Here is a 14,831-nt window from a genome sequence, read left to right as displayed (position 1 = left end):
TGTGAATTTATATGGAAAATGTGAAAAAAGTGATTTTTAAGAAAAACCGCTAAATAACACCGAAATTACACAGTACAAGTCTCTTATATTTTAATGTGAAAAGCTTGATAGTCAAGACTTGCCCGGGTCCTGGTTGATAAGCTGGAAGAATTTAGTGGCTTGCATTTATACGTGCTTCCTCTAATCAGCTTTAGGGCACCGTCTGGTCAGCGTGTGTTAGTGAAGCGGGATGATAAGAGCGATGCTCAATGGTAGTTCTAGCGCGGTAAAATATCTAAGTGCAAGGCTCTGAACTGGAGTGCCGTCATCTCGTTCCCGTCAGATAACTGTGAAATTTGAGCGGTGACCGTAACATTATATGGCGGAAAAATAAAGATAAAGGTGTAATGCATTTCCCTCTGATACTTTCAAGAAATTTGTATCTGGTTTTTTACACCTAAAACTTCTAAAATATGCCTTTTAGCCAATTTATCTCCTCTAAATCCTCTTGATCCGATATCAAAAGAACCAGTTGGGCATTAACAAATTCTTAAATGCTTTTTGTCAACAGACTCCAGTCAGAAATCTAGTGTAGTTTAGAAATCGCGTAGGTGTATCGTGACTGTGCGCGGCACACGACTAGTTGCCATGCGTCACACGCAGAGAATGTTGTCCGGCAGGAAGGGCGAGTATAGTTCATTTGCGGTCAAAATTAATACTTTTACGGCCCTGCTAAATTTTTCCATTAAAGAAATTTTGAAGTTTCAGTGATTTTCTAGCGGAAATAATTTTGTGTAACTAACAAACAAATTGTATGAAAACAATTAACGGTAGTGGCTGTCGCGGGGGCCCTTAAAATTTTTTCATTTTACCAGAAATGGACTATACAAACCTGGCTTTCGTTGCACGCAGTTTGGAGAAGGGGAGCAAGGACGTTGAAGGAGGAGGGGGAGATAGACACGATGGTTTGTATGCCTGGGAGGGATGAACCTTGAAGTCTGGACAAGGGAAGGAGAGGTAAGCCGTATGACGTCATGCATCCGCCGCCTGTGCTGCCGCCAGCCTGTCTAGACGATATTCCCGCGCTCCCACTTACGTTGCACAAGCTACTGCTGCCATATTTTTAAGCAGAATGTCCGATTTTTTTTCTCTTCTTATACGAACATTAGTACGATTATTATAAACCTACACAAAATATATGCTGCGTGTTAAATAAAGACTTTTTATAACCTTTTATTGTGAGTTTTACCATTTTTTCCCCAATTATTTTTGTTTTGGTGCCAAAATATCAGATTTTTTGACGGTTCCTGAAAATGTATTCGTAAAATCACTGCTTCGTTAAATCCTGGGTTCATGACATCGGGGTTCTAGTGTATTTAACTACGGCAAGCATAAAACGTACATGTAAACTAACCAGTAAAAATAAACTGTCTTTTGACATATTTTCTTTAGAGGTGGCCTGTAGGGCGACGTACTTGTCATGAAGGTTGAAGTGGGTTTAAAGCAAAGCCATCTAGCATTGTGAGTGACAGCATCCTGCCTTTGTACGGCTGGTTTCTTAGCGAGTAACGGTTTGATAGGGGGGGGGGGGGGGGGCGGTGTTGAAATAAACTGAAAATTTCGGAAAACATCTATTACGACCCCCCCTCTATTTCGACCCTATTCCTGGGAACCGTGAGGGGTCGTTTCAGAGAGGTTTAACTGTACTCATAAATGTTTGACTGTACTCATAAATGTTTTTCCTGGTTTGCAATGTCACGAGGGTTGAATAATATATGTTACACCACTCCGGCTCTTATCTAAAGCAACAGACGAGTGTGTTGATTAGCTGCAAATTGTGAACAGGCTCAGGTAAAGTAATACTAAAAAAAAATTGGTTGTCTGTAAAGTCGGTTTACGGACGATAGTTTAATGTGACGTCATAACAAAACATTGATGAAATGATTGCATACTTTTATGAATAAAATTGAATCATTTTTATTGAATCATCACTATTTTGTAGGGATACAAAGAAGGAGTGAAATGAAATCTACAATTTAATTGATAAATTTACTTTTATTTGCACTCATTAATTCAAATATGTTTATTACTTTAACGAAGAGATTATTTTAACTATAACTTTTATACATGTTTGCTATTTAACTTCTTCCAATCCGTGTTATTCTGTTAAGTATAGGACGATGATAGGAAAAGTAGGAAACTAATGGGAGTATTTCAAGTTTAATGTGCCTCGAAAAAGTCAAATTGATGGTTGTTCCAATCGAGTGGAAGAGATATATATGCGGCGCAAGCGTACAATGAGCGTAATGGGACACAGCGTAATGGGACTATGTGTGTAACGGGACACTTTTTTGTGCATGCAGCCGGCGTTCATCGATTTATTAGACATTGTCACGTCAATAAAGAATGTGAAAGAAATAGAATGTCTTGGAATAAAATCATTTGCGACATAGGAGCAGTTCATATTGCCTGCTGTGATATTTGGACTACATGGATTTAGTATTGGTTTGAACCGAGACCAGCTTGCCAGTCCTTGGACACTCCTGGTCATGGCGTGTCATTTACAAACCTCCAGCTTCTCAAGTCTGAATGTCCACTGGAAATATGCCTCATTTTGAACAGAGATTAGTAATAGTTTAGTGTTTATTGTCCTTCAATGTCTGCATGCTTGTGTGCAAGGCTTCAATTTTTTTTTTCACCACGAGACATAAGTTGTCTTTTTTGTCAGCTAGGCGGAAGATATAATTGCCTGAGCTGTCAAAAGATGAATATCATACAGCAGTTGCAGGGCAAGGGGGGTGGGGGTGGGCGTGCAATCAGTTTTCGCTGTGTATTATCCACCTGAAGAACGTGCTGACATTCTCACCCTTCACTAATGGCTTGGACGGTTCTCTCCGTGGTACAACCCACAGTAGGCTCAGCCACAGGGTTGATATTTATGGCCCCAAATAACAGCCGAATCCAGCTGTTAACGTACACTGCGCTAAGAAAAAAATCTTTAGAATCTAGTAAGTTTTCTCAATTTTTCCCAAAGACAAAACAAAGGAGATGAGTCTTGTGAAGCTAGTGGACGGTGCTGTCTCCTCGCTGAGCGTCGAGGAGGCAGCGCACTCACGCTCCTGGTGGACCAGGTGAACCAGCTTCTCCGCGGCCGACCGGTCCTTGCGCCGGTAGAGGAACTGCACCAGCGTCTGGTGCGTGGAGCGGGCCCCCAAGGGCTGCTCCGTGGCCCCGTGGGGTCCCAGCTGCGCCAGGCACGCCCGGTACGCCTCCTCCTCCTTCACCTCCTTCACCACGTAGCCTGCCGCAACACGGCGAGACTCCTGCTGGCGCTCCACACAGCTCACTCTTGTAATGGATGCTCAACTTTACCAAGTACACTCCCTGTTATCCGCGCATGCTACGAAAAAATACAGCACATATGTAAATCTTCATTTTATTACAAGTGAGCAAATTTGAACTCTATCTGACGAGTGTATTGTGTGCAGTATACAGTGAAACGCCACAGGCCTTCTCGGAACTCTTGCAGTAGGCTGGCATGCGTTGCTATTTTTGTCTCTGTCGCACTTTGTTTCTAGTCGTATGGTTGAGCACTTTTATGTTTACATTACTGAAATGTATTGTATGTTAATTATTCAGTAAAATACTAAATATTTTAGCATCATTTAAAAATTTGTACTTTAATTGTAACTTTTACTGTACATAAATATTTAGATTTTTAAGTTGAAATTAATGTTTCCTTTTTTGTTTCCCATTTTCTGCTCTTTTGCGGATTATCCGCGATTTTCACTATCCGCGGTGGCCCTGCTACTTAATTCCGCGGATGATCGGGAGTGTACTGTACTCATACTGCCAAGCATAGGGTCCTCTGAGGCTGTGACCCCTGACGCATCACGCTAACGTGACGAGGGTCGCTGGTTCAATCCCAGTACCCACTGGTTTGGAGCCTGTTAAAATCTTGAAGGTTTTGTAAGTTTCACAGGCAGAACATCGGCTGCGATAGGGAAGACACCTGCATTTTCAATGCCTATCAATTTCTTCTGTGTCATATAATTATGTGATAGTAAGTGGTGGCTACAAACACAAATGACAATGATGAAAGTTCTGCTTATCTGTAATAACAGTTTTTACATTCTAGCGTCCGACTTATCTAATCCAAAAATCACTCATAAAACCCCTGATTTTGGCTGTTTGACACTCAGATAAAGTTAAAAGCTATTTGAAAGTCAAACCAGTTATTTAAAGCTGAATATTCTGAGTTTCACAGTAATAAATATTTCCTACCACCTTGAACACTTTTTCATGTCACAGGTGTGTGGACCTGTTAGTGTAAAACATACAAGTAAGGTAAGAATAAATAAATTTTAGTGAATACTTTGGCATCCAGATTTTACAAGCATCTCCTTAAAAACTTTCAGAAACTTAGTTTATACGTGAACTAATGATAACACACAAACATTACACTTGCTAATAACCAGATATTATAATCAAGGAAAAAAAACCTTATTAAGTAAATTTCTTTTGAAAATAACATTAGAAGAAAGATCAATGAAGAAAGACATTCATTAACATATTTTTAAAGGAGTTGAATGAGTACAAATAATATTGGTGGGTTTAATAGTGAACTGCTCAGTCGTAGACTGGCAGCGGTAGATACGAGACCAGCCTCCCCACTGGCTCATGGAAGTGAACATGTAGCGAGATGTATCTGATAACGTTCTCCAGAGGCAGAGGCCTTGAAAGGCTATCGGGACACTGACAAGTGATGACGGGACATTTGGGACACTCACCCAGGAGTTGGCGAGAGTGGCTCACGGACGCCTGCACGACATGGACCAGGCTGTCCAACACGTGCAGCACCTGCCAACATCCGCACAGAACAACGCATGGACCCTCGTCTAATCACGCACACAGTTACCACAGTTACCACAGTACAGCAGTGCAACTGAACAAGTTTTAGGTTTGCTTGATAATGGTGAATACTCTGGCATCCTGATTTCAAAGCGTCTCCTTAAAAGATTCGGAAAAATTTTTTATACGCGAACTGATGATTACATGTATTACACTTGCTAATAACCTCGCCTTGTTGGTTGTGTTTGCCTAGTGGGCAGCACCTGCCTCATCGGCTGTGCCTACCTCATTAAGGCCCCCGCCTACCCGGGCACACACACGGTGCGCACAGCTTTAGGAAAAACAACGCAATTTTTAGGCATAAAACAACCGGTACAGATTCTTGAAAGCACTTAAGGGACTTGAATGACACCTTTATCTTCATTTCCCCGCAATATAATGTTACGGTCACCGCTCATATGCACGACGAGAAGACTGCGCGCCAGTCCAGAGGAGACACCGCGCTAGAAGCACCAGCGAGCGTCGCGCTTATAACCCGCCTCACCGACACACATACACCCCTGACGAGGCGGGCCCCTTAAGTGGTGCCTACCTCATGGTTTGTGCCTGTCTGTGGGTTATACCTGCCTAGTGTGAGGTCGAGTTTCTATGGGTGGTTCCTGACTTATGAGAAGCTTCTGCCTGTGTGTGGTGCCCTCCTTGTGGGTGGTGCCACCCCTGTGCATGTAGCCTCCCTTGGGGGCGTGCCTGCCCTCTTGCACAACACGAAATGTTCGCACGCAATTGCTGTGCACGACTGCAACCGAATAAGACTACTGTCGCATTCGTGGAAGTCACTCATGACAGCCCTTAGTTACACAGGCATCGTCCGTTCGTGCAATAAATCTTGCCTGAGTCTGACTCGGAAGCATCCACAATGTGTTAACATTTCATTGGTCCCAAAACTTTATCATTATGGCCATAATTTTGTTATTCACAATAGGATGGATGTTACAAAGAAGTCAGATGGTAGAGGAAAAAATTAACACTAATTTTTAAAAAAAAAAAAAAAAAAATGTCTAATTTCATTTCAAAGATTTGAAGTTTATGCTTGGTTAATCAACTTTTTTAACAATTTTATTTATTTTAAGTTTGGCAAGAGCTTGAAAAAAAAATTTTGTTTCTTAGCTAGATTACACTTATTTTTAAATATTTGTAATATTTGTAATATATAAAAACTCTTGCAAACAGAAACCACGTAGCAGGACGGCTAACAAGCTACCTGGAGGCAGTTGGAGGCATAGTCGAAGGCTCCGATGCAAGTGCGGGCGGTGTGGTCCGCACTCAGGGTCCAGCCCACCAGCAGCAAGCCGTCGCGCTCCTGCCCCAGCAGCCTCCAGTCCGTCGCGTCTCCTGCGCAACACAGCGCGCCCGCTCTCCGCACTGCCTGGCCCTCGTGCACACACACACCATCTGGCAACACCCTGGCCCTTGTGCACACACACACCATCTGGCAACACCCTGGCCCTTGTGCACACACACACCATCTGGCAACACCCTGGACCTTGTGCACACACACACCATCTGGCAACACCCTGGACCTTGTGCACACACACACCATCTGGCAACACCCTGGACCTTGTGCACACACACACCATCTGGCAACACCCTGGACCTTGTGCACACACACACCATCTGGCAACACCCTGGCCCTCGTGCACACACACACCATCTGGCAACACCCTGGCCCTCGTGCACACACACACCATCTGGCAACACCCTGGCCCTTGTGCACACACACACCATCTGGCAACACCCTGGACCTTGTGCACACACACACCATCTGGCAACACCCTGGCCCTCGTGCACACACACACCATCTGGCAACACCCTGGCCCTTGTGCACACACACACCATCTGGCAACACCCTGGACCTTGTGCACACACACACCATCTGGCAACACCCTGGCCCTTGTGCACACACACACCATCTGGCAACACCCTGGCCCTCGTGCACACACACACCATCTGGCAACACCCTGGCCCTTGTGCACACACACACCATCTGGCAACACCCTGGACCTTGTGCACACACACACCATCTGGCAACACCCTGGCCCTCGTGCACACACACACCATCTGGCAACACCCTGGCCCTTGTGCACACACACACCATCTGGCAACACCCTGGCCCTTGTGCACACACACACCATCTGGCAACACCCTGGCCCTCGTGCACACACACACCATCTGGCAACACCCTGGCCCTCGTGCACACACACACCATCTGGCAACACCCTGGACCTTGTGCACACACACACCATCTGGCAACACCCTGGCCCTTGTGCACACACACACCATCTGGCAACACCCTGGCCCTTGTGCACACACACACCATCTGGCAACACCCTGGACCTTGTGCACACACACACCATCTGGCAACACCCTGGACCTTGTGCACACACACACCATCTGGCAACACCCTGGACCTTGTGCACACACACACCATCTGGCAACACCCTGGCCCTCGTGCACACACACACCATCTGGCAACACCCTGGCCCTCGTGCACACACACACCATCTGGCAACACCCTGGCCCTCGTGCACACACACACCATCTGGCAACACCCTGGCCCTTGTGCACACACACACCATCTGGCAACACCCTGGACCTTGTGCACACACACACACCATCTGGCAACACCCTGGACCTTGTGCACACACACACCATCTGGCAACACCCTGGCCCTCGTGCACACACACACCATCTGGCAACACCCTGGCCCTCGTGCACACACACACCATCTGGCAACACCCTGGCCCTCGTGCACACACACACCATCTGGCAACACCCTGGACCTTGTGCACACACACACCATCTGGCAACACCCTGGACCTTGTGCACACACACACCATCTGGCAACACCCTGGACCTTGTGCACACACACACCATCTGGCAACACCCTGGACCTTGTGCACACACACACCATCTGGCAATACCCTGGCCCTCGTGCACACACACACCATCTGGCAACACCCTGGACCTTGTGCACACACACACCATCTGGCAACACCCTGGACCTTGTGCACACACACACCATCTGGCAACACCCTGGACCTTGTGCACACACACACCATCTGGCAACACCCTGGCCCTTGTGCACACACACACCATCTGGCAACACCCTGGACCTTGTGCACACACACACCATCTGGCAACATCCTGGACCTTGTGCACACACACACCATCTGGCAACACCCTGTACCTCGTGCACACACACACCATCTGGCAACACCCTGGCCCTCGTGCACACACACACCATCTGGCAACACCCTGGCCCTCGTGCACACACACACCATCTGGCAACACCCTGGACCTTGTGCACACACACACCATCTGGCAACACCCTGGCCCTTGTGCACACACACACCATCTGGCAACACCCTGGACCTTGTGCACACACACACCATCTGGCAACACCCTGGACCTTGTGCACACACACATTCCTTCTGGCAACACCAGCACATTTTGTTTCTAGTGAATTTTGGTGTAATGTGTAGTGAATTACGAAACGTAATTTCCAAGAGCTTCCTACATTGCGAGTAGAGGTAGTACAGTGATAAACAAACCAACGCTACGTATATTTGTTTTGTCCCTATTCTCGATGCAATCCTGTCGCAACTCATGACCCGGCACCAGGCACCAGGCACTCGCGAGGTGAAGTCACTCCGGAATCACGACGTTGGGGGACTGGGAGCGCAGAGACACAACTCACTAGGTCCCCGGGGGCAGAGGCCATGGAGTGACATCAAGCAGGAACCACTACAGCTGTCAAGATATGATGTGGGAGATCGGGGAAGGCGCCAGCAGTGCTGATAAAGTCTTAGGGCTCAGGACAGCAAACTGTCTGGTCAGAGGGGCTGAGGCGGTGACTATGCTGCCCCAGCCGCTGGTCATTGCCGGAGCTCTAGTACCCTCCCGATCACAAAGAGGGAGCAATCCCTACCAGTTCTGTATATTAAAAAGCTCTGGAATGTTTAAAAGAGAACTGGAGGATACTCCCACACTACCCTTGAAGGGCGCATATCGGGAGGGGAACGTGAAAACGCCGGCCGCAAGGTCGGAATACATCTGTCAAGATATGGTCCAGTCCATCTCATCAAAATTATTTTCTTTCAGTTTTGAAGGGGTTACTAATGAAAATGCTTGTAATAATGACTTGTCGATAGTAACAGGTGAAAGATCGGCTGTGTTTCTGTTGTGGTTCATGATGATGACATAAATGACTGGCAGAAGTCATTTCAATAAATGTTCAGAAAAGTGGCAATACACTCTAGTAAACATTCACACTGTAGCATATTGACTTGTGCAAGAGTGAGTGGGGACTTTAGAACATTCAAACACACACCAAAATGAATTGAGGATTCCAAAGTGCTGGTACATTCCACACAACACAAAACAGACCACCAAAATATATTAGCTGAGACACTAAAAGATTTAAGTACATATTTCATTAGCCATACATTACTAGTACACTCTTTCCAGACAAGTGGATACACTTGGCAGACTAATAATGATTGGCTAGGTCATCGTCCAATCACGGCCACTCGCAGCGGCCTTACAGCTCTCCTGTGAACAGCCCTATATAAATACCTACCATGCCAAAAAATACCTATTTTACATCACTTTTAAATGATCATTAAGAACAAATTAATGTTAGTCATGATAAACTTTATTTTGTTTTGTGGTCTAATCACTGGAAGTGTACGGTGCATTAACTAGCTGCCGTTCCTGGAGCACGGACGTAATGATATCTACGGTGGCTCCAACTGAGACAAGAAACAACACGACGGTTAATCTGAACTGCAGTGCTCAGTCGACACGCCAGCGTCTGATCCCACGGACGCTCTAGCCGTGCACCGTGCAGCCAGCAAGCAGAAACTTACTCAACATCAGCAATTGATGGTACCCAGAAGAAAATTAATTAAAAGTACACTGACTGAAGTTTGTTAAACACAATTAGTATCAGCATATTAGAACTAAATGGGATAAATGAACTAAATATTTTTCCGGCAAGTATAAACATGTAGTTTGTTGAAAGAAGCACTGAATTATCACAAAGTTCTTGTACCTGTGAAGGTTGTAGAGTTGTGGGATCTAGGGGAAGCTACAGGTTAGTTAGTTAGGATCAGTTTCACAAAGAACACATCAAATCTTTGTTAAAATTGTAATTTACAATTTGATAATGTAGCTTAACCTAACATACACATTTTACTTAATTCCCAGAAACTCTACAACCTTTACATGTAAAAATGTAAAAAACATTTGCAATATTTTAATGCCTCTATCAAATAAATATTCAACCTGGATATATAAAAAAAAATTGTTAACTTAGCCATTTAGTTATAATTAGTAACAACTGTCAACATTTGACCAGTTTTAATTTTCAAACATTTTTATAAGCTGACATATGATTCAAAACTATATTTATTTTGGATGGGGCATTTTTTTTTTACAAATTGTCGCAAGTCTGTGGCAGTTCACACGAGCCCGAGTGGTGAGCGCTGGGACCAGTAGGTTGTAGGCTCCTTATCCCCACGTTACCAACCAAGCTATGAGGGAAACAACTGAAATAACAGATGATAGCCTACAAGCCAGAATGCTCTGCATTCTCCGCATCTGTTCTGGTAAGCAAATAGGTATAAATTTTTTAAATACGTAACAAAAAGTGCATCTGAAAGAAAGTAGATATTTAAATAAGCCACAACTCTAGTAATTTTTGAAAAATATGGTCTTTTTGTTACTTTAGAGGCTGCAGCCTAAAAAACTATTCAGTAATTCTAAATGAGAGATTATTTTTCCACATTAAAAAAATTACAAAATGCCTTTTTATACTTCCTGATATGTTTTTGAATCATTCTCTTTGAAGGTGGTGTGATACTTTAAGAATTTTACAAGTAGTTTACAGTTTTAGCAAGAAACTTGGTTAGGTTATACACCTAAGAAATTATTGTTAAAATACACAAACTAATTTTAATGTTATGTTAGCTACATTAAAAATACTGTAAAAATTTACCAACTGTTGGTTGGGTTACCTAAATTCTAAATACTATAAAATAGTAAGGATGGTTTGTTAAGTTAGGTACATTAAATTTACTTAAAAATCACGTAAATGATTGGTAGGAGAAAAAACTATATATATACTACAGAGCTATTTCACATAACTATCAAGGATGTATAAAGAAATCAAAAAAAGTTTTTAAATTGTTTCCATGGCTCAGCAGTGCTTGTAACCAATTACCAAACAATATTTTTCTTTACCTTCTCAAATAATATTTTTTAAAAAAAGGTTAGAATTTTGTAATGCAAAAGTTCAAAATTTTAATATTTTAGTTATCATTACCACAAGCTCAAGTAAAACCTATACTACAAAATACAAAACAGTTTTGAATAAAGAATAGCATAGATCATTAAAACTAATTCACATGGTAGTAAGCAGTTGCAATTATGTTTTTCCTGTCTCAGATAAATACTTTCGATTAGCACCATAGGTTTCTGAGATTGTGACCATCAATGTGAAACATTTAACACAAGGAGATTTAACTTAATTTTGGTTGTTTCGTTCACACCGAGGGACAGTTGAGGATTAAACAGCTGGGGTAGCAATGGAATGCTTTGGGAAGCAACAGGCACAATCCGACAAGACCCACCGGGAAGCAAACATGGACCGCTTACGTGGAAGTGCGATTGATTGTGAGCATGACCCCCACTAGGAATCGAACTTGAGGCACTGTGAGTTCTCGGACAGAGCTTCACAACAATCACGTTGCTGTGTTTGGGCCCCACGTGATAAACACAAGGCATTGTCAAGGACTTCGTTCAAATGGTCCATTGACAATCTCCCAAGTATTATATGCCAGACTGTATGTGCCTATTATCAATAATTTTTAACTTTACAGCAGGCTGAATATAACAATACAGCTAGAGGCTTGAATTTAAGCTTGTTTTCAAAATTACCCGAGCTATATTTTAATGATCGCTCAGTTACCTTTGAAATTATTAGATTCATTTTGAAAGAGGGCACCAAGTTTTCCTTTTAAATTTTCCACCATAACAATCAACTGCGTAACAGTCTCGCGTCGATTTTCTCCAGATACCCGGTTGTTTTGATTTGTTATCACAACACAATAAGGAAGTCAAAATGACAACTTCGTAATTTGTTTAGTATTTCTGTAAATTATTCTAAGTTATGTGTAAGAAATATTAAAAAGAAATACAAAAAAATCGGTAAAAATGTGTTAAATATTGTAACAAATTTATTTTATTATGAGTATTTACACGGAACAAGTCCCTAGCGAAATGTTCTTCTCTTTAACCAAATGTTTAAAGATTTAGTAATTTACTTTTAAAATTACAAGTCTTTAAAAGTATATTAATTATTAAAACAAGAGTTAAGTAAAAAAACCAGTCAACACTCAATTGACTAATGAGTAAAGTATTATTTATTTATTTTCAACAGAAAGAGGGGTGTTAGGGTTGAAGGGGCAGAGCTGAAAACGTGCTTGAGTCACGTGTACTGACATGTGTCGAATGTACAGTTGTTGCAAACAGCATGCTAAACAATTAAGTTTTATTCTAAAAATATATATTACAAAAAAACTGAACCTTTAAGTAATAAATGTTAATAGGGTACTATTCCTTAAAAAAAAATACATTTTTGTCAATTGTTATTTTAACGTTACATTAAACAGCTACTGAGCCGACACTTATTCATTATTTCGAGTGCTGCATAAACTTATGAAAGAAGTGTACCTTAAATACACCACATGCGTTGCAACGTGACTATTTTCATTGGTCAAGACATCGTTTGTAAAGCCATTTCTCATTGGTCCACGAGTCCAGGTAACAAAAATATCAGAATTAGTTTATTAAATTTTTATAAAATATATCGAAGATATATTAATACTCATTTTTGGTCTGGATATAAGAAAAAGTTTATAAAAGCTTTAACTTGACTTAATTTTGGATTGGTAAACAATGGAAAGAAAGCTATACTCACACACATAGAGTAAATAAAGTACTCTTACACATATATATTGTCAGAAGTGAAGCCAAGGTCAATTTACAAATAACTAGATTTACATTTATAAAATAGATTTTCGTAAATCTGAGTTTATTACTTTTCTATTGCATGCAAAGCTCAAGTAATTCTGAAAGAAAATTAATGTAATTAAATAACTTCGATAGATTAAATGCATGTAAAGAAGTTTAAAACTTCTACCTTGTTCAAACTATTTTATTATATCTTTCGTTTCAGATTACATCTTAAACAAATTAACAAAATTAAATAATTTGAGGTAAAAACAGATAAATTATTTTTTTAATGTGAACATATATTTGTACGGTATATGTTTGTTTTGTTTGTAATGCATTTGAGCATGTTTAACTTTCGCGAGTTGATATTGGGGTTGGATTTTGTCGGTGTGTCACAATAAATAAAAGTGTAGCACAACTTTTAAAAAAATAACTATTATAGTACCATAGTCGTCGGTCTGCTAGTTGGGCCTTGGTGGAGCTGTCAAAACGGCATTATTATGTCGACTTCTTAGCAAGCGATACTGGCAGTTGGGAGTTTCGGCAGGTCTGACATGTATATATTGATTAGCAAGGGTGGGGGGGAGAGAGAGAGGGAGAGAGAGAGAGAGAGAGAGAGAGAGAGAGAGAGAGAGAATGGATGAAACCATGCTGTACTGCAACATGTTTGTTTTGACAGTTTAATTATTTATTATTATTTACGATTTATTTTATTTTGTTTGCTCTATGTATAATATTATTTATTTTCAGAAACGGCAATATTTGGTTATGTATGTCTATGGAAAAGTGATTCTTTGGATTTTTACCGGACTATTTGAACGAGGTATTGTTGATACCCCTCTAAGGACTAATGGACTTGAAAACTGTAAACGGTAAAATTAACGCCGTAATTTTATTATGTAAATTATTAATTTTAATATTTATGTATTTGAATTTTAAGTGAAATTTTGTTATCCGCGCAATTGTTGCGTTCGGAGTTTACGTTTTCGGTAAGAAATTAGGTAACTGAAACGGTCCTTTTGGCCAATCACGGGCCACCATTTAAAAGTGAGTCTTTATGGTTATTTTGAGGAAACTAGTAAGAAAGAGAGTTCTACAATGGCCAGCTGAATGAGCGGCAACTTCGTGACGTCGGCGAATTTAAATCCTGAAAATTAGCTATCTAGCATCAGGCATCCCGGATAGTGGATGATAATTATGAACCATTAGGGAGTTCAGAACATTTAAATAGGATTTATCTAAAAAGATAAATATCATAGGAGTGATTAACGTGAGTAACAAAAGTGCCCAGATTTTTGTGCCCTAATCTTATGCACGAATCACGAAACTCCCGTTTTTACGTCACATCGTCGCCGAAACTTATTATTAACATTGATTTCATGAATTAAATTGACTTTATAGAGGATTTAAATAATACTTGGACATAAATTTTACGAATTTACACATTAATTAACAGACTCAGTGGTCCTATAGATGAGAGGCTCTGAGCTCTGCCGATGATTTTGAACCTATCTAGCCGAGGTAAATTGATTTAAGTTCCCAAAAAAAAAACATTAATTAAAAACTGTGTAGTGTCAACGAACCCGAATTAAGACTTTTGAAAATATTTAAATGTGCGCAACATAACTCCTGGTAATTGAACTTTTATTGAATTACTATGATGTCACCGTTAAGTTAGGTTGTTGTTTTGGATATGAATAATAATTAAATATATTAATAAGATTGAAATCTTTTAAATCGTTTTTACATTGGAAATAAAATAATTCTATATTTAATATTCACAGTGTTGTGTTGTGTTATTTGTAATTCCACCTACTCCAGTGTGTATTTATGTATGTTCCATATCAATCAAATAACACCTAACTGTGACTTACCTTATGTCAACATTACCAGTGAAGAGTCACACAATTTAAGAAATCTAATTT

At 41.2% G+C, this 14,831-nt stretch overlaps 1 protein-coding gene across 7 annotated transcripts in view; it reads right to left on the bottom strand.

The window, feature by feature from the left end:
• LOC134540105 (protein pigeon) overlaps nt 1–12,131 on the bottom strand; it is a 70,344-nt gene extending 58,213 nt beyond the window's left edge. For 3 of the 7 annotated variants that reach the window (XR_010076407.1, XM_063382592.1, XM_063382593.1), the window contains exons 1-4: nt 11,861–12,128; nt 6,092–6,222; nt 4,770–4,839; nt 3,095–3,280 (exon numbers count right to left, since the gene is read on the bottom strand). Coding sequence is in view for 6 of the 7 variants with exons in the window: in XM_063382592.1 (XP_063238662.1) it covers nt 3,095–3,280; nt 4,770–4,839; nt 6,092–6,222; nt 11,861–11,924 (451 nt within the window). In the remaining variant the exon portion in view is untranslated. Of the gene's footprint in view, nt 1–3,094; nt 3,281–4,769; nt 4,840–6,091; nt 6,223–11,860 lie in introns of all 7 variants that reach the window. The other 4 variants (XM_063382589.1, XM_063382587.1, XM_063382591.1 and 1 more) reach the window with 3 other exon arrangements.
• Nucleotides 12,132–14,831: the final 2,700 nt, after the last annotated feature.

The sequence above is a fragment of the Bacillus rossius genome, chromosome 16, assembly GCF_032445375.1.
Source record: "Bacillus rossius redtenbacheri isolate Brsri chromosome 16, Brsri_v3, whole genome shotgun sequence".
Taxonomy (NCBI): domain Eukaryota; kingdom Metazoa; phylum Arthropoda; class Insecta; order Phasmatodea; family Bacillidae; genus Bacillus; species Bacillus rossius.
The sequence above is the reverse complement of the archived record's forward strand: the minus strand, read 5'-3'. Positions and strand labels throughout refer to the sequence as shown.